This window comes from Pholis gunnellus (genome assembly GCF_910591455.1).
Source record: "Pholis gunnellus genome assembly, chromosome: 18".
In the NCBI taxonomy this organism is placed as follows: domain Eukaryota; kingdom Metazoa; phylum Chordata; class Actinopteri; order Perciformes; family Pholidae; genus Pholis; species Pholis gunnellus.
The window spans coordinates 10,338,621-10,360,118 of record NC_136545.1 but is presented as its reverse complement, the minus strand read 5'-3'; the positions used below and the strand labels follow the sequence as shown (position 1 = coordinate 10,360,118).

Sequence of the window (21,498 nt, the reverse complement as noted above, 5' to 3'; positions counted from 1 at the left end):
AATGACTCACGCATTTTATATCATGAAATGACACGCAAACAGTTCTGAAGATCCCCAGTAGTATATTTTAGATATTTTACAAACATTTATACGATTACTATTCAGTGTTGATACATTGATTTATTCTACCGATGGTAGTTTATATTTGATAACAAAAACAGATGCTGTCAAATGATGGTGGCCATCTAGAGGTTTTTGTTTCTGCCCTGGTCAATGAATTTCGGTCTTTTTTTTGTTTGGTCTTTCAGCTCTAAGCGCACAAACTGTCACCAGCTGGCATTCAACATTTGGACTGTTTGGCAAACAAATAATAAGGCCAATGGACAGTAATAGAAAGATATTTTACAGGATATCTTTTTTTATTTGTTTATACATTCATAAAATATGTCTTGTGGCATAATTGTACTGTACCTGCTACATCCTGTTAAATTGGCAAACAAACACTACTTGATAATCAACTTTCTCCCTCAACCACTATTATTAGCCAATCTGTGTTGTTTAATGATTCATACATTGATAGACATAAATACATAATTGGTTGATAAACCAATTATGTAAACTCGTAAATAAGAGAATCCCTTTTTATCAGCACATCTCGAGCGGTGTGTAAACCATGTAACCAAACACATAATAATAATCTGTTATTTTAACCAATAAACCGGTTTATACGTCATCACGTCTCACGTACCACCTCTCATGAATGTAATCTCTCAGTACACTGCTGCCTTCAGGTGCTGTGGGAAACGGTGACATCTCGATTGTAAGAATTTGCAGAAGCATGTGGCGGACCTTATGGTAAAGACATACACAATATATCTAAAGGTGTATGTCAAAACTGAAGTTCAAAATCAATAATCATTTTGTTGTCAGTGATTACACACTTTACTATTCAGTTTTTACTCCGTTAAACGTTTAATTGTCGTGTTTTACTTGAGTAGAAATATGAATACATTTGAACAGGTTGTTAATGGATTTTCAGTCTCTGACTGTCCGCATAAAAATATACTGATGATACAAATCTGGTAAACACAATTCTGCTGTCTGTTAAGTGATAAATCTGTTTATTTTATGGATTTTACGAGGAGACCTGAAGGCAGCATGTCAAACACACGCACATACGAGCACCCCCCCCCCCCCCCCTACCTCCTACCCTGAAGCTCCGCTATCTTTAGCACTGCCACGGATTACAGTGCGCAGTGTGTCACAGACTGCGTCGCGTCTTTGGCCAGCCAGGTTTACCGCTGTGTGTGTGTGTGTGTGTGTGTGTGTGCAGCCTACTTTGCGCTAAAGATAATAACAACAACAAAAAAAGCCCACAGAAAATACAAAACACAAGACAGAAGTGATGGGGGAATGACAACAAACTCCGTACCCGTCTGCGGTCCTCCGACACCGAGAAGACACCACCAAGGATGCTGCTGCTGCTGCTCTCCAGCCCGCAGAACGGACGCCTGCGCCGGGCCTCGTCGCTGCTGCTACTCGCCGTGGTCCTCCACTGTGTCGCCGCTGTCAGCGCGAGCCCTGCAGGTAAATTCACAACAACACACAGCCAGCACCAGACGCAGCAATTAGTGTAACTCATCCGTCTAATGAATCCCCGTCACTGGGGCATCTTTGACCGATGAGCTTGTGACAAACAGCAAGACAAGGGGCTTTTTTTCTTTTTTTTTTATACTCACTGCGGAACGTTTTGAGGGAGACACGTGGTTTGTTTCGCTTTATTTAATAATCGCTGTCAATGGTGTTCGTTTTGCTGTTGATAGAGTTTAAATGGACGTTTTGGACAGTTTAGACAGGTAGGTGTACCTCTTAGTGTAACACAAGAGCACAAAGACAGGATAAGGGTGAACAAAATACAAATTCCCTTCCTTGTTAGGTTTCTCAATGCATTTCCTTGTGTGCACACAGATATGTTTTTTGTTAATATTGCACTAATCTAACCCAGACGTACACTAGTCAATCCAATTCAATAGGACATCCATGTGGAAATAGCCATAAGAGTATTCTTATACTGTGATATAGAGCTGCTTTTTTTGTATTGTTTATTGAGTATTGCATTGATTAGCTGAGTAACCAGTATATATTACCTCTACCTGAGTGTAATTTAAAGAAAACAACAACCCACTGCTTACTTCATTCTGAGCAGCAGCCACAAAAAAACTAGTAATTTGCTCCACATTTGGAAAATGTGAACGGCAAGCAACTGCTTGTAGCATGCATGACAGTCAGTTAATACTTTTCTCAATTGAGTACCTGGTTAATCTGGAAACTGTTTTTTAGATGGTGTAAACATATTTGAGTGCAGTCTTTGTGCCTGTTTGTGTGAGCGTGTAATGGGTCTCCACACAGTGATGATTGCTGGGGAGATAATCTGCTTCTGAGCTTTTAACACAGAAACCATGTGGGAGAACCAACAGCTGGGTTCCTGTAATCTTTAGCCTTTATCTGAGGGGACACACACACACACACACACACACACACTCTCACTGAACATGTATTGCCTGGACCTGGACACAGACCTGTGTGAAGGTATAGACTTTGAGATATTTTTCCCACCAAAACATAAGCCCATCCACGCAGTCGTCGTGGTCCGCTCGGGCTTCACCGGAGGCTGTGCGTGAGATCTCGAGGGCGTGAAGCTTAATTTTGCTGGTGCACGACGGAGAGGATGTGTCGCAGTTTCAGTGTTTTCTCTTCTTTTCTTCTGTAGAGTAAATTTGTGAAGCGATTTTATGCTTTTCATCCAAACTCAACCAATCCAAATATCATAATTTCCCGTCTCCAGTGCTGAAAAACAAATCTGTGAGGGGGGGAAAGATGGAGTCACATCTGCTCCACGGGCACTTTTTTAAGGAAATGGTACTTTATATATTCGAGGCATCTGCAGAACCGCAAAAAGCACACTCAGTTTTAACAGTGACTCAGGTTTCAGGGTAACTTCGCTGGAGTGTGACAACAGCATGAAATGCTTACTAATCGGGTCGGTTCAGCAAACGTTGACACTTCATCATGTGTAAATATGCCAGAAAGCTTTCTCGGAACATTTGGTTCTTGGGATTGAAGTTGTCCAAAATCTCCATAAACCCAATTGATCACATACATGTCTAGTATGCTTTCTGTCGAATTAGCAGCAGAATAATCAACTTTTTCACCAATAGATATGAAGGTTCTTGCTGCTCTAATTTTTAGCATTTCCCTGTATTAACATCAATTCTCAATATTCTAATTCCCCCGGATCATTGTTGTGCTGCCACGTTTAAATGCCAGGTTTGTCATTCACCGAACCCACAGTGAGCTGGTGCGATGATTATTCAGAGACCCACTGCCTCCGGCCTTTCCTTCCACCAGGATTAATCTTTAACGATTAATATCTTCAGTGTCACACACACACACACACACTGGCTGCAGTGTTTTTCAATCACCTTTTTTTTTTTTGTTGCCCTGCAGCATAATTAGTCATCTGCGGACGTTGTGATTGGGATTGAGGGCTATGAAAAGCATGCGGCATAAAGACCACAGATGAGGGTTTATATGTTTAAGCATTTATATCGTCACTACAGATTTAGTGTATCTATGTTAGTATGCGATTAAAAGACTAGTTAATGGTTACATGGCGTTGTTATTTGTCAGATTTGCCAATGATAATAACACCACATCTGAAAGGTTTTGATGGCAAATCACTAAATCTGCCTTTTTGTTTTTCCACACAATAGATTTATATTGAAGTCAGTGCTGCCAGGAAGTCATTTAGAAAATGCAGTTTAAAGCTAACAAGTGCTTCATCTGCTTTTCAAATGGTTCTGTTTTGTAGCTTGTGCGGTCTTTGAGGGGATTAGACATTACCAGCGTTCTTCAGTGAGAGAAAGGATGAAAGACCACCCAATTATATGGTGGTAACCATCATACTGAAATTGCAACAGTCAGGAAAGATACTATTGATCTTCCCCATTGTGGTCCTTGTTGTCTTATATTGGAGGTCTGAGAAAGAAGTGGTCAGCCAAGGCTTTGCTGTGGCTCCTTTTTAAACCACTGCTCTGTGTTGCTTTCTGTCTTTCTATCTGTACCCGACCTTCACTTGAGACCGCACGGCTACCAGACCTCTCCAGGAAATGAGAGGGCCACAATTAATCAACTTACAGAGCGCTTGCAGACATCTGATCTAAGCCAGAGTCAGCACAGTGCAGCCGGAATGAAGCGCACTATTCTCATTTAGTTTCAGGACTACACCGTAACCGTAGTTGTCTTTTTTTTTCCAACCCAATCCTCCGAACAAAACTGATTTGATTTTTTCTTCTTTTTTTTTTATCAGAAAAGAGACAATTTATCTATGTCAGCGGTTTTGCATGCGCAGCTTTGCATGTGTGTGTAGCCACATCCTTACCAGGAATGGCAGTGTCAGAGACACCCCGAAAAAATGCTGACACTAGTGCTCATACCCAGAAACCTCTCTGTGCTAGATATCGCAGCAAGTTATTTTGATAGCATGACACCGGGTGAAACAATACAACAGGTTTGCTATTGAAAAACTAAGTTGAAGGTAATTGTGAGCCAAATCAGCCCAATCAATTTGGGGGTTTTCGTTTGCGTTATTATATAACAGACTATTCTAACAACTGGACCATCCAGAGGCTAACAAACATGATGAGCATGAAAAAGGAAAATAACAAAAGACACATTTAGGAAGCTTTTACATACACACACACATACTTGCTGCGGCGTGTGCTGCTCTGCCCCACTCTGACGATAATGACACAGTAATTATCCGCTGTGTAATGATTTCAAATCGTCATTGTGTGGCATGACAGAAGCTGCTGCAACAGAACATAAAAATGATGAGCGAGATAACGCTGCAGAGACACGACGGCTCCTCATGAGAGGAAACAAAGACTCGTTTCGCCTTGAATTCTTTTGGTGACTAAAGTCTTTGAATTTTTATTTTTTTTACATTCATTTCCTTTTCACCTTCAAGTCACGTAACCACCACCTATTTCCTTCCTCGGCATTGTGATGTGTCTTGTGTGTTGAACAGGTTGCTACGTCACGCCCCGTTTTACACGAAGCGTGGCAAAAAGAAGTTGCATGTAGGAGTCACTGAATCAGATTATGGTGGGAACTCAACACCTACACTACACTGGTACTGAAACTGATAAGGCAGACAGTTTCCACGCATTTAGTCATTTGACGTAGGCTCGTGGAAACTGTGGAAGTTTATGTGGCAGCGTTTTACGCTATTTTGTTAAAGAGTCAGAGCTGACTGAGCAAGTTTCTGATTAATTCCTTGGCCACGGAACAAGGAACTGTATGAAATGTGCTCATTTTTGTTATAATATGCTGTTTTTTTTTAGCTGAGCAAGGAAAATACATTTTCTTTCCATATGCTCAACTGTTATTTCTATTTCTAACAGTTTCATATATGCTTAAATCCTGATCACACAATTGTTTCGTTCTTCTGTCTGCCCCATTATTTGCCCTCTTTATTACAGTTACTGATCTAAAAATGTTATTTAATTTAGATTATTGGGTTGTATTGGAGTGGATATATTGTGTATATTGCCCTCTACTAGACTACACTATATCCGTATGTATCCATATATGTTTTAGATATTTATATATAATATATGTTATGGTGGTGTATGTAATTTTACGTGACAATATCAGTATTTAATACGATATTGAAACTTTTCTGGATAATCAATTGAGAACCTGTTTTTAGATAAGATTAATACACAGAACAGTTCGTTGTTATGCTAATACATCATTAAAACTATTAAAATGGATCCTTAAAAAATGCCCAATCCTGACTCGCAACATACAATAGCAGCACTTGTCCCAACTGATGCTATCAAAACAATAAACTAGAAACAGGCTGCTTGGCATTTGTTTGCTTTTGTCATTTTTGGAGTGAGGCCCATTGGATAGCATGGCGGCATGGTTGCACAAAAAGACACACACACACACACAGATGAGAGCACACACACACACACGCACGTTATCCATGTGGAAATAAACAGTGTGGTAATGTATCAAGTGAAGAGCACCGAGCAGAGCTCTTCAATGTTTCCACTTGATTTGGAGTGTTTGTGTTACTTCCTGTCTGCTATCAGAGGGTCAGGAAAGGCGCACAATGGGAGTGTATGACCCTCCCGGCCTACCCATTTCCTACTTCTTCTCTAAATCTCCCTCGCGCACACACACACACGCACACGCACACATGCACACACAATTACAGATTTGGGGGCGACATTTTATTGTATTGTAGCTGTGGAACAGCTTGAAGGAGCACAAGTTAATGGTGACATGAAAGTGTGTGTATGTGTGTGTGTGTGTGTGTGTGTGTGTGTTCACCAGGCTGTGACAATGCCTCTGTTTGCCTCTCAGCTCTCTCTGGCAGAGCTGCTGCTGAGCTCAACAGCCTGGCAACAACAGCAGCAGCAGCAGCAGATGGTTAAGAAAGTCATTTTTCATTCGTTCCAAGGGCTGCTTTCTGTGTCCCTGAGTTACGTGATGTTTTTTTCCACACCTCCACCGTCTTCGCCGGTACCGAACGACTCGATGTACCGCAGGACGTTACGTTACATGTTCCATCTCCATCTCCCTGTCTGTCTCTCGATTCGTATTCATCTTCCTCCTTGATTGAGCTTTCTAATTAGCGACGGCACCGTGTGGGAGGCACGTTGGTGCAAGTCCACCCTCCTGTGGCGACTTGACATTCACTTGTGTGACTCCTTTTGTTAAGCTGGCACAGAGATTTGAGCTGCTTTGACATATCATTATCACGATGAGCCTCTTCATAGGTTCAGCTGTGTTTCAGAAAAAGTTCCATTATGTATTTGGGAGTTTGGTAAAATAATAACAATTAAATCTACTTCTAGGGCTGTACCAACAAGTTTGAAGCTTTGAAGCATCGTTCATAATCTGGCCTTTTGTTGCATGTCTAGAATTTATTCTGTGTAAACACAATATCTCTGGACAGTTGCATTTAAAGTTTGGCAACACTATTTTTATTAATAATTGACAATTAGTAGAATTATTAGATTTCAGTGGTGGCTGCATTCTCTAGTAACTCCAGAGTGTGGTAAAGTCCAAATGTATTCAAAAGAGATAGAAGTAGTATTTCTAGAATTCACAACATGTATCTAACATGTATTGTGCTTCAATCCATATTTGTTGGCATTTAGTGTTTAAAAAAACAACAACGTTGCACTTACTAGGCTATTAAGAGGACGGTCTATTCGTAAAACTACAATAACATCTATTTTCTTCTTCTTTGTTTAGGGTGATGAAAAATTACATTTGGTATAACCCTTTTCTATGGTGCACCGAAGTCTTATCATCATTTTCATGCAACTGTTGGTGAATGGTACTGAAGGCAGTCTTCTATGGATTGGGCTGCAGCTCTTCCCTGCTTTTCACACTTGCTTTGCTTTTTTTTTTTTCTCACGGTTCCACGCCTCACACAGTCATGATGAAGCACGCACAGAGTCGGTTTCTGTCTGGGTGTGTGTTTGTGTATATATGGCTGCTTGTGTTTGTGTGTGAGGAGAATAATTATCTGCGTTGATGTGACTGCACCATATTAACATCCAACGTGATGAATAACAGATGAAGTGCTGGCTGGAGGTGCTGAGATGCTAGCTCCATTATAATAAAGACGGCTGATTTCTGAAATATAGAGGCCATTGCTTTCTCGCTTTCATAACAGGGATTTAATGCCTTTTTCATTTTTGTCTGAGACACCAGGGACTCGTTTACGTGCCAGGATTTACAAATTGTCTTTTCTGTGCATGATGATATGTGGAGTCTGGACAAATACACCGAATGATTCAGCTTTCTACCGATATACAGTCTCTTGCGATGCGTTATTGCTACTTAATTGCAACAATAAGGAGTACGCTCTCCTGTGATACTGATTTGTATGTGTATCTTGCTTCATTACAGACACTTTCATTCTAGAGCTGTTCCCATCACTGGCTGTCAGACATTTGAATAATAGCACATGTGAACATATTGTTGGGCGTGTGTTAAAAAAAAAAAGTCTGAGACGAAAGCCTTGTTTGTATCTTTTGTCCAAAAAGTATGAAACATTGCGAGTTAGCCTGTGATTTCCCAACCCTATTAACATGCAAACATACAAACGCACAGTCACACATTTGACAAATGTATTCTAAATTGTCTCATCTTCACAATGAAGAGCTGTCAAGGAGTTTTACACGGGAATGGCTTGTTTGATCTCTGACACGAGTGCTGCCATCTGCACCTCAGACAGTCACCGGTCAGATCAAAGAGAATGGTCGGGGGAATAATCTGGCGACAGGACTCGAGAGGGTTGCGGAGAAGAAGAGGGAGAGAGACGTGATGCCTGGGCAGCATGTTTTCAGAAGCTAGTTGAGAGTTAAGAACTCTCAACTAGCTTCCGCCAACTAATCAGGCAGTGTTAAACTAATCAAAGCCGTGCAACACAAAGACAAAAAAAACACATTCAGTCATGTTTTGACTGAGTAAGACTAAGTCTTGCACAGGCACATGCCCAAGATCTATTTCCAGTGACATTAATGTCTTCTATAAGGTCATGGGGCTCGACGGTAATCAATAAGAACACGTGAAATAGACACCTGGAGGGAAATTAAAAGGAGGCCACGTGCCATGTAAGAATAGAAGCGCCGACATTCGGGCGAGGAAGAGGAGAGAAGACAATTAACAGGGTGAGGCTCGGCACATGAGCGCGTCACGCTCACAAGGATGTGGAGTAACGTGGCATCGCGGCTGAGCAGGTGCTGCCGCAATTAAACGCAGAAGTGACAGAGTTGTTGCCAAGCTGTGGGGAAAAACGAGACGTTAAACAACGACTAAAGACGCTCTGGGAGTTGTCTGTATACCTGCAGGTTAGTTTTGTGTCAGTGAGTAAAGCATTGGCCCCTCAGCTATACAGATGTTACACACACATCCCCCATCCTCCTGCTCCTTCTGTGTCTTTGACACAAACAGAAAACAAAGCTTCTCAGATTACACATGCGTCACTCCAGCGCTCACTCCCTGAGGCAGACCATGAGAAGATGTGGACGTGTGTGTGTGTGTGTGTGTGTGTGTGTGTGTGTGTGTGTGCGCGTCCAGCTTCCTGGTGTTGTTGCGATGTGTAGACTAGTCGAAATGTGTGTGTAATGTGTAATGTCGGGTTGTGTGATGTTCATTAGTATTTCTTTAATGTTTCAGCTTCCAGTAGTGTGGATTTGCTAATTTTAGCTATCATTTATTTCTTTTCTTTAGCTTTTAGTTCATATGGTTTAAAGATTTTTGTTTAGGATTTGAAGAAAGAAGTTCAAAACAGATGTTTGTATCTGTCTTTAGCAACCGGTATTGTGAACAAAACTTGAATCGGTGAATCCTTTCATAATGTTGTAACTTTCCCTTTTCAGTGCGTCATAAAGCTACTACGAGGAACTCCGATATTTGTCGGTCCCCGTAGACCAAAGCGGTGGTGTTTCCGAGCACAAGAGCATAAACCTCTCGTTTTATTGCAACACGGTCTGACAGTCTGCCTCGGGCTCGCCGACATATGTAGTTAATCCACACAAGTGCAAAGAAATGAGCACATTTAAAAAGATATATAGACACTAACAGTAAATATAAAATCTTGGAATACCTGTGGTCTAAAATGTATCGATGAAAGGATGCATGCACATTTACGTATGTGTACACAAATACAAAAGGCCCCAGTCCTCTGCCACTCTTCTATCTGCTCTTCATCTCTGCAGCATCAAAAACGCTCCTTTCCTGACATTGAGATACCCCCCCCCCCCCGCCTCAGTGATTTCCTTTCATGTGTTACGAATGTGTAATCCTGGTTTAGAATGGAGGTATGACCGCACTTAGTAGCAGTGCTCAAGAAAAAACACGCCGAAGATGCAATATTGTACCTCATAACGCCTCAGTGAGTTGTGATTTATTAAAGCCACATTGAAGTGAATTATACAGTAGACCTGTTTGCCCTCTTCAGTAGATCATTTAAATACACCCACCAAGCTCACCCCCCTTTTTTTCTGTCAGCTATAGACTTGAACAACGCTGACCTTTTGAGACCCATTATCCCCCCCCCCCCAAAAGACACCGGGCTCATCTTCTGTCTTTCCTCCATAGCTCACCTCCTGTCTGTTATGTCGGTATAAACACCCACTGTGCTGTTCACCTTTTAGCCGGCCTCCTGTGCAGCTCTGCCGGGGCTCATTATCCTCTCTGCACTCAAGTGCTCCTCTTGCCCTCTGCTACCAAACACACCTGCTGTGGACCTGCGACCCACTCCTTCCTGCGTGCGTGTGTTTTGCGCGTATATATATATATATATATATATATATATATATATATATATATATATATATATATCGAAATAGTCTATTCATCTAACCATGATTGCGGTCCGATCTGTGAGAGTGCAGCTCCCCATCACTCTTTACTTTGGTTTAACCTGACTCCGATTGTCAAACAGGTGGGGCTCACCACATTGTGAAATGCAGAAAAACAAATAAAAATGTACATTTCTTGCTTTCCAAACATTCTTGTCCGATCTGGCAAACCTTGCCCGTATGGAAGCCTTGATGAGGTTACAGCAGGGAGAGCGGACACATTCGCTCATGATAGCGACCGTTGTAAACTTGAAGCATCTCTTATTGAGAGACTTTTTTACCTCACCTCTTTCCACACAAAGACCGTTATCTAACTGCCTCAATATAAAGCACAATTTCTGCATCACATCATTATTGTTGTTGTTGGGATACTAATGAAACTGTTGTGTTCCCTCTCTCTCTCTCTCTCTCACCCAGCTGGCAGTAAGTGCCCCCACCTTATAGACTGTGCTAACGAGGGACGCCACTTCTGCAGGCCTGGCTCCTCCAGATGTGGCCCCTGCCTCTCCCCGTTGGAGGAGAACAAGGAAGGTCGCTGCATGGTGAAGAAGAGGCACCGTCCGCATGGTATGAAATATACTGCATACAGACTTCACACAAACACACTTCATGTAGGTTTGCATTCGCTACACACACACACACAAGCTCGTTTTCGTTTGATTACATTATAGCTGAACCCGAATCTTTTCAGACGCGTTCTCAACCCACTGACCGACTAACTCATTCAGTGTATTTATATGGGCATAAATAACTTGTTATGGTAAGATAAGGTCATTTTACATTAGAGTAAAAAGGATGTCTGGTACCCTGCAGGTTAACATTTGAAAACACTATAAAGAAATAGAATTATCTATGAATTTATTGTGCAGGCAGTTCGTTTTCACAGTCCAACAAACTTCACACAAGCAGTGCTTCTGTTCGAATTAGAGCTGAAATGCCAGCTACTATTTTCAGTTAATTTTCAAGCAAAAATGTCAAATATTGTCTGGTTCCAGCATGTGAGGATTTCATGCTTTACTCATATATTCATTGTAAATTGAATATCTTTAGATTTTGTTTTTTTTGTCGGACGAAACAAGGAATGTAAAGACGTCGCCTTTTATTGACAAAGCAGTTAATCAAGAAAATATATTTTTTACTCTTTATGACAGAAAATATTAAGCTTGACAACAGTGCATTTAAGATTGATTAATACTGATTAGTTGCAACCTCAATTCTACGACGACAACCTGCTTCAGTTTTAAATGACAGTAACACAACAAGCGTGCATGTAAATGTAGTGACTGACTCGCTGCTTTCCTTTTCATCCTCACTGCACATTCATTCTTTGTCACTGCCTCTTTTATATATATATATATATGTTTTCAGTTAACCTCAGTATCCTGTTGCCCACTTCTCTCTTCCGCTCCACCTCTTTTTCCCCAGTTGCCTTATTGCTTCTGTGCTGTCCTTCTCCTCCCCCGTCAATCTTAGTTTCCTTATTCCTCCTCCTTTTCCGTATCTCATGTATCTCCTCTAATTTGCTCCTTTCTTGTCTCTCTGGTCCTCGCTCTCCCTCCATCAATATCTCTGACAACTATGGTACGGTCTGATCCTCTGTGTTTTTTAATCCACCCCTGCCCCTGCTGCGTCTGCAACACACACACACACACACACACACACACACACACACACACACACACACACACACACACACACACACACACACACACACACGCGCGCGCATCACCCCCGCACCGGCTTTAATCACTTAGACGACATTCCCCCTCACTATCTCTCTCTCTCTCTCTCTCCCCCTCTCTTGCCCTTCATCTCCATCACTGAATCTAATTTCGTTCAACGAAAGAGCCAAGCTGCGAAAAAAAGAAATCGTATTTTTCTGATTTCCATGGCATGACATCGCACTGCTGGCACACACACACACCGTGTTTCAATGGCGCAGCAGAAATGAGAGCGAAATTGAAACATCTTGTGTATATTTGAGTGCACTGGCGTGTGTGTGACTGACTGACTGACTGTTTATTTATGTCTGTCGGTGTGTGTGTGTGTGTGTGTGTGTGTGTGCTCTGCAGGATTAATAATTTAGATGGGTCTGCGTCAGGAGAGGATACAAACTTGGCTCAAATAATTGGCGGCAGCATCAGACAGAGAGGAAAACATGAGAAGGAGATGAGTGTGAGGATGTATTGGAGAGAAAGGTCACATCATGCAGAAGTAAAGTGGATGTTGTTTTTATGATGATGAAACCTGAGCAGTTGTTTGGACTATATATTGTGACTCATGTGTGAGGCTTTTGTTTTGCGTGGTGTTGTGAATCCAGCACATCATAAGCCTCAGCTTAGCTCCCTAGTGGTTACATAAACCCCTGAGAGACCACAGAACACAGAGATCCGCATGGGAGACCAACTCTGACTCTTTTCCACACTGGTGTGGACACATGTACGCGGGACACACACGCAAAATGTTGAAATGAGCAGATGAAATCACTATAATTTCACTGTCCTAAATATACAACATTTAGGTTTATTTGGTTTGTCAGGGATGCATCTAAACCCGATAGAATCTGCATAGTCCAGCTCCTGCCTTGGTTGTTTGGCAGCATTACACGCTGCAAACCACAATTTAGAAGTCGCTCTGTTGTCACTTCAGAGGAAATCTAATGGCTGTGTTTTCAGGACTAAACAACAGATTGTCTAAAATGTTTGTGCACTTGACAAAGCATGAAAAATACACATTATCAAAACTGTTGATTCTGACGCACGGTTTTCCTGCACACCCATAGTAGTAGTAGTCAGTTCATTCCCTCTCGTCTTCTTTCATTTGTCTCACTCCCTCACATATACGCTCGTGACTAAACCTTTGCATCAGAAAATCTAACCATTTGTTCTTCTACTTCTCACATCTACTATCACATCGTCACCATCAAGCTGACTCACTGGCCTTGCAGCCAGGTTGAATTCCTACAGTTTCTACTGTTCTATAGAATAATCACAGTAATATCACAAAGCCCCTTTTTCTTAAAGTAACATGTTTTGAGAGAATTAGATGCTGAGATCTTTTATGTGAAAGGAATACATCATTTAGTGCATGTATAGGAGGACAGGAGCTATCGGTATTTGTCATCCGTGTTTTACAGCACCCAGGATTCTACCTCGTCCCTCTCCTGCTGTTCCTTCTCTGGCTGCAGAAGCTGTTTTGTGTGAAGCTGCTGTAGCTGTAGGCTGCTGTTCTGTGGCATCTACACTGCCTCTGCTGGCTGCTTTAATAGAGCTGGTAACTAATATTAGAGGTTCGGGTCTTGGTTGACATTTTTTGTCCACTAGCCATTTTATATGGTCTAGTCATCAGTCATTACATACTTGCACAATAACATTCATAAATATGCTTTTGGCCTTTTGACTGCATTTTTATCTTCATAGGATTTATGAGGTTACAGTATTACTCTCTGTATGGAGTCTAAAATGTCAACATTTTGTAAGTTAGCTCAAAGAGGATGAATGAGCATAGTGGATGAACAAGGTTGGGGGAGGCGCCGGCAGCACTTTTTATTGAAAGTAGGACCTGCTTCTATTTGACATGGAGGCGTGCGCTGCCATTGGTAAACATACAGTACGCCTCGAAGCCACGTCTTTTGTTCAGCAGCCGCACAAAGTATGTGAATTGTATGCTTCTTTATATGCAGTTAAATTGCATATGTGCTAAAGGCAGGGCTTTACAGACTACTTTTGTGCACGCATGTTTATATGTTTTTACTTTATATAATATACAATAGAGCAATCGACAAACTGTAAAGACAATGGCATTCAAACCACCGTTTTAAGTGCTCAGCTACACAAAACATAAACCGATATCCTGCAGCAGTTCACTTTAATAACGTGAAGTTGGATAACTAAACTGATGGAGAGCCAGTTTTAGCATTTAACATGTTGACACCTTTTGAGTGATTGAGTGAATTGCTTTTAACCTGTGAAAGTAATGGCGTCACCCTCTGATATCACTGCTGTTTTATCTGAAAGTTAAATCATTTATTTATATACAGTCATGGATGTACAGTCATGGATGTAACATTTTTGTGGCTTTTTTACAATTGTAAACAGTCACACTTTGTAACTGCATGGTGTAATGTTCAGCCAGAGGATCAGAGGTCCACCCAACATCGTCTCAAACAATCCTGTGGGAAACACTTCTTTCCTGTTTGGGTAGACGGCAGCCACCGGTTCCACAACTGCAGTTCTTACACTTTCAGTTCAACCTATCACCTTTCAGCTAGAGAAGTAACCGCAGCTACAACAGTTAAGACCTGATCATGTGGTGACGTATAGACGAGGGATTCTGCTTCTTCACCTGCAGTACATGGCTGTTAACAGTTGCAGTTAAAGTAATATTTGTTTTTAGAAGAAAATGTACCTTTTGTAAATACAATTTTAAACTACATTTAAAAAAAATATATGAAATACCGTATACTTATTATGTTTGTTTTTTAGATTACTTGAATAACAACATATTTTCTTTAAAATAACAAATTTATTTCATATTTTCAATATTGTCCCTTGATTTTGAAAGTCTTGTAGAAGCTAAGAACCCATTTACGAGCAGATACTGGCAACTGAAGTTCTGACAACAAGAATAGTATATATGATATTTTTGAATGACTTGAAAGACAGGCAGGACTGTTTACTGAAGGTGAGAACATTGTAAGAGATTTCCTGTTTTTACCTGAAGCTCTGTAGTCATCTATGACTAACTTTTTTTATAGCAGGCGGGAGGGAGTGCCTCTGCGCTAACTTATCAACTTTAGATTTCATGGGCAAAATGACATTTTAGTGACTGTGCGCCACTCCCTCATTCAAAGCAGGCTCACTAACAAAGTAGATACGAGTTGCTGTTTAAACTGTGATCTTGTTGATCTGTTTTCTCTTATTCGCCTATTAGGCCTTTCCTCCAAACTCCATGGAAAGAGCACAGGAATTAGAAAGATCTGAATGAGGCCGGCCCTGTTTTTGTATTTTGTTGGCTGTGGAGTCGGTCAACATCCTGGTTTCAGAGAATTAGAGAATGAGCAATCGGTCAGACCTGAAGTCTCTCTGGCTGTCTCTCTTCCTTCTATGTACGTCACATATTTAATCTCCCACTAGAGGGCAGCAGGACACACTGAGCATACATCAATAATCCTTCGACAGGACTGAGGACATGCTCACTGTGAAGGAGAGGCACTGTGATCTCTTACAACTTGTCCTTCTACTTCTAAGAACTAAACTCTGGTAAACACAAGATTTAAAATGTTGCTTTATTGTGAATCCTTGTGGAGAAACTCTGCCGATTAAATTAACTAAACGATTAGTCGACAAAATCGAATGTGTGTAGATCGCGGTACAATTTGCAATTTCCACGCAACTGTCGAACAAAAAGTGGCGAGATCTGTGAAATCTGTTTGATTTAGAGTTTCTAAACCAGGGCAAGGGGGCAGGAAGGGAGAGTGTGTGTGTGTGTGTGTGTGTGTGTGTTCATGCGTGTGGTTTGGGGGAGGAAGAAAGGTGAATGTTTTTTAAAAGGGAAAATAGAAAAGCACAGATGTGTGTGATCCTCAATCCCTGTTGAGCTGTTTATTGTTTGTTTGTTGTACCCAACTGCCCCCTGGGTGCCTCTCAAGAGGTTATGGGTCATTATCAAGCCGGTGACAAAACTCTCTTACACAAGGAGAGGTGTGCGTGCTTAGTCAGTGTGTGACAAACCACACGCAGACAGAAAATCACTGCCTTTTTTTTTCTCAAATACTGCTCACCCATCTTTTACCATCTCCCTGCTGATTTCAAATAAATCATGCGATAAACATCTCATTTAAAAAATTTAAAAAAACTCAGTATCTCCTCTGAATTGGAGTCCTGTAACTACGACATGCTCCTGGTGAGCACACGGGCACAGTTGGAGCTCTCAACCACCTGCAAAGTACAGATGGTGCATCCCGCCTCCACAGACACCTGCCACGGAGTGCACTAAATGGCCATTAGTGGAGGGGGGTAAGAAAATGACAAAGCAGGCAGTGAAAGTGCCGGCATGTCATATCATACATATTAGCTCAGCCAGATGGCCGGCCTTCTGGCGCGAAAGTGACTATGTAATCATTAATGTAATGTAGGTGGTGTAAAAATGTGCCATGACACATTTGTTTGGATAGATTTATCTGCACTGATCATTTATTCATCTGCACTGGTTCCTACATTCATCAAAACAACTTTTATTGGCAAATCATGCTGAATTGGGTCATCAACGTCAGCAAGCAACGCAAGCAACTTCAGCTTTTTGCGATTTTTCTTTTTTCCTTTTCACATGACTTGCTGCCTCTCCAGCTTTGCGTGCAAATACCTATAGTTTGATATATTGCAGGGTAACTTTTATAAAGGGAAATAGCCCTTTGATCACCGCCATTAGCAGTGAGCTATGGGATCTATTGTGAATGTAGCAACTGAGAACCCAGTGAAGCCAAAGTTTGGCTGATTGCTCTGGCCCCCTGCGGTGCTTCCTCCCCCGGCCACACACACACACACACACACACACACACTCTATCGGCCCTGGTCGCCCTGGACACCTCGGCAGTACTGCAGGAATGCGGCTCACTGTCTGGCCTCAAGGGCTGTTAACAACAGTTTAGTATTGTGTCCTTTTTTTATCAGTCCGCAAACAAACAACACACATGGGCACACTCCCTGTTCATCACTTCAGAGGCGAGACCCTGGAAAAACACGTTGATGTGTGGCTGAACCGTATGCATGTGCTCCCAGTCTCTCCCTTTCTTACACTCAATAGTTAAAAGTCAAAAGCTATAAAAAGCCCAAACCTCACGCTTATGGGACATGAGTAGGGACAACAATTAAGAAAATTAGAGCTGATTAGTTAATTAGTGCAATTATTTTGATAACTCAAGCCAAATATGTCCGTGGTCCAGTTTCCCAGTTTAGATGAATACTTTTTTATATTATTTTCAACAGATTTTATAGACTAAATGATTAATCTAAGAACAAAGAAATCAGCAGATTAAAAACAGAATAAGATAGTGGAAAGAATAATTAAGTACACGCCTGAAGAGAATCATTGTCACTCCTCTGTTGGAAGATTTTGATGTTATTAATTGAATATTATGGCTAAATATTTGTTAATATGGGAACCTCTGTCATTGTAACATGTGTGCTTGTGATGCATATGGAGTGACTGTCAGTTAGTAACCGATTTGTATGTTGTGTGTATGAATGAAGGTGCTTTGTTTATAATAAGAAGCCCTTTGTGTCACTGTGAGTGGTACAACATTACATGCAATCTGGATTTCCTTTTGCCTTTCTTATTTGATTTTAGCTTGTACTTATACTCGAGTTAATTCATGTTGAAGTTAATCAGTGTAACTTTAAATCTTGTCTGCAGCTAAAGTGGCATTCTACCCTGACCTGGATGAAGAGATCGATTACCTTCACGCCGTCATTGAAAAACAGGAAGTGACTGAGATCAAACCACCAAAGCAACATCCTGGTAAGAGCCTTGAACGCAACTTTATAAAACAGTTTTGAGTTTGGGATTTACTTTAAGTTCTTCTAGTTTATAGAGGTTATTTTTAGGTGATTCAGGATATTATCCCCACACGTCCTTTAGTTGACATTCACCTCCATTAGATATTGTGACTTCCCCTCATGTTAGCCTTTGCTTATGACTCTGTCTCTGTTTGTGTCTTCCTTACTCTCTGCAGTGGCCAAAGCAGATGTTGTTAAAAGCAGGCCAGAAGCCTCCAAACTCAAACAGACAAGCCGGGATCGTCTCTTCACTGAGAACGCCACCGCTGCAGCCCCTGCAGCCTCTGCCCCTCCCAACACACTGACCGCCCAGCCCAGGGCCGCTGGAGGTCAGGGCCGAGTTGGTCCTCTAGCTGTGCCAACATCCAAAAGTGACAGCATTATTGTCAGTGAGTATCATCTTATGTCCTCAACACAGACCAGAAGGCTTTACTGCACCCAGGAAGTGAAAGCCTGATGGTGTAGAATACAGTGCTGCTACAAGACAATGATACAAGCAGACGATGGATTAAAAACTCAAATCAAATTACATGTTGTTAAGATTTGGGTCATCTGAATGTTTACCAGCAAGATTATATCACTTCTGTTCTTCATTTGTCCCAACTGAACATTTGACTCTATTCATCCCAGTGTGTTGATCATCTTACCCAAGATGATCATAACAACCCATAATGAGCAAATGGGCGAAGATATGATTATAGTTATCACCCATAAAAAAAAGATGACTCAGCAGGGAAGTCATCTGACTGCCACTCAATCACTCTTTGTTTACTCCTCAACATGATCGGCTCCCCTTTGTTTTCCTCTTTCTTTTGTATCAACCTGCAGTCGTGATCTCGCTGTGTGTGGTGGTGGGCACTGTGGCGGTGATCCTGGCGACCGTCTGTTACGTCAAGTAAGTCTGAACACCTGAATTCACAAGTGACGTAAGAGAAAGCTTTGATTTCATCTTTTTGTTGTCGAGGAATTTCTCTAAACCAAAATAAATGCACTAGAAAGACCAATCTGGGTTTGAGATTTAATTGCGTAAATAAGCCATATGTTGTCAATTGTTAATACTTGTAAATTAACAAAAATGACAGAAAAAAATGCACTTTATTTTTTATTTCTGTAATCAATTAGGTGGAGAGAATTTATAACATACACAATTGTGCATCATTTAAACTCGTGAATATCTGAAAATGAACATTTAGAGAAAAAAAATGTAAGCTGACATCATCATAGCGCATCGTTCAACTGCAGCAAACACAACATTTTATGGAGGGGTCAGCCTTCAACGCAAGCCATTAAGAGATTAATTCAACTATCGGTGTGTTTTCTGGCAAGTTCAGCTAAAAGTCATGAAAGGTCTTTGAGCTCTGCTGGTTGATTTAGTATGACTTCACAGAAAGAGTAAAAAAAAAACTCTTGATAAAACTAAACTTTTGTGACCAGTGATTTCTCAAGTCAATTCCACTTCATGTTGGTTGTTTGATCATTTACACCCATTGATCGCCCTTTAAAGGCCAACTTGTTGTTCATGTATCATAAGATCTGTGAGCTGAGGTGAACGGGTGTTTTTAACAGCCATCAGAACTACAGGAAACTCAGATTCACGATGTCACCCACAGGTTGCAGAAAGACTCGCGGCTGGCTCAGAAGGTGGACTACCCTGCTTTCAGAGGGGCTGGCGCACCCACAACCACAACCAACGTTCCCTCTGTAAGCGCACAGCGTTTCCTTCAGCTAACTGCTATTGTTAGAGCTTGCTTTATTTCCATTTCTCACTTCTTTTTCTGTAATAACCACAAGGTGTGATTGTGCCCTGTGCACAGAAGATACGTGTTTTCAAATGTGTCATCCGCACTTCCTTCCTCCGTTGTGTCCTCAGATTGGGGATAAGTCTCTGGCCCAAAGCGCTCAAATGTATCACTACCAACATCAAAAACAGCAGATGCTCTCAATGGGAAAGTACGTTTTTTTCGACACTCTCTGTGTAACTCCCTCCCTTTTTTTTCTTTTTCTTATCTCTCATGTCTTAATGCAGAGTTAAAATGTTCAACCACTTCCTCTAACTGTGTCACCTCTTTGCCTTAACTCCACCGTCTTTTTATTTCCTTCTTCAGTAACAAACCTGAGCAGAAAGTCCTTGACTCCGAGGTCACATCAGATGAGGAGGAAGTGGGCGGAGACTTCACAGTATACGAGTGCCCCGGACTTGCACCTGTGGGAACACACACACACACACACACACACACACACACACACACACACACACACACACACACACACACACACACACACACACACACACAAACAAATCCGTTCTGATGATGTTATATGACTGAAAATCCATTTTCTTCCCTCTTTTACAGACTGGAGAGATGGAAGTGAAGAACCCGCTGTTTGATGACTCTACTTTAAATTATCAGGGGAATATCAATTAACACTTCACACTGACACACACACATATTTACATACAGGTATACAAGCCACTTCTCTGGAGGAAACCACTTGATCTCACATTGCATGCATATAGAAATGGAGGAGCCTGGCAGAGGTGAATAAAAAAAAAATGATTGTTTTCTTGTCGCCCCTTTACTGTATCTGCCACCAGTACGGCTTTTATTACTACAAATGTATGTTGGGTTCCTTGTTAGTTTATGTCCGTCACAGATTTTGAGCATTCCTGTCTTTTAACATAACGTTATCAGAGTCCTCCCAGATATATCCCAATCGGTGTTTTTTCTCTGAGTTAAGATTTGTTTCCTCTACCGTTGTTACTTTCCTTCATTTCTGCAGCTGTGTCCAAAGAATGTGATCCAAGAGCAGACGTCTACAACACACAGACACACATACACATACATAAGCTGAGAAACAGGTGCCCTCTCCTTGTTTTGTCATGCATAGATAGTGTCTAAACCACATTCCTGACAGATCAGATCTCTGTGATACCTCTGTAAAAACTCCCTAACACCACACAAGGTTGTTACTGTTGGTGTTGCCGATTTTATTCCTTGTCATATAAGCTGCACATAAATATTTTAAGATTATAAAATATAAATCTATATGAAAATGAAGTACTTGATGATGTCTGTTTGCATGGTTTGACTTACTGTGTTTGAATAATGGCAATGCTCTGCTGAACTATTCTGCCTCCTGTATGTATGCATCTTGTTGCTGGAGGAGGAACGTACAGTCAAAGTGACTTATGAGCACTTGAATTTTGGTGACGGACTAAACTGATGGATGTGTAGGTGGTAAATATCACTATCTTGTATTGTCCCTATTTCCTCTCTGTCTTCTTGTCGGGCCCAAGTTAACTTCTTGCTGCAAAATGTACATACAAAGAGTGAATGTGTTCACTTTTTATAGATATTTGTACATGCAGACCAAGGATTGGAATTAAAGTTTTTACCACATGTGGAAATTACTTTTCCTTTCGTGCTTGGTATACACTCAATGATATATGGATATATATATATATATATATATATATATATATATATATATATATATATATATATATATATATATATATATATATATATTTAACATTTAATGCC

General features: G+C 41.1%; 1 protein-coding gene across 1 annotated transcript; it reads left to right on the top strand.

Annotated features, from left to right (window-relative positions):
* Positions 1 to 1,209: 1,209 nt before the first annotated feature.
* npdc1a (neural proliferation, differentiation and control, 1a) lies at positions 1,210 to 21,356 on the top strand. The gene is made up of 9 exons (XM_079178531.1): positions 1,210 to 1,527; positions 10,815 to 10,964; positions 17,811 to 17,915; positions 18,130 to 18,342; positions 18,782 to 18,848; positions 19,564 to 19,654; positions 19,824 to 19,903; positions 20,059 to 20,158; positions 20,308 to 21,356. Exons 1-9 carry the CDS (start codon positions 1,413 to 1,415, stop codon positions 20,377 to 20,379), a joined length of 993 nt encoding a protein of 330 aa, XP_079034657.1. The 5' UTR covers positions 1,210 to 1,412; the 3' UTR covers positions 20,380 to 21,356.
* Positions 21,357 to 21,498: the final 142 nt, after the last annotated feature.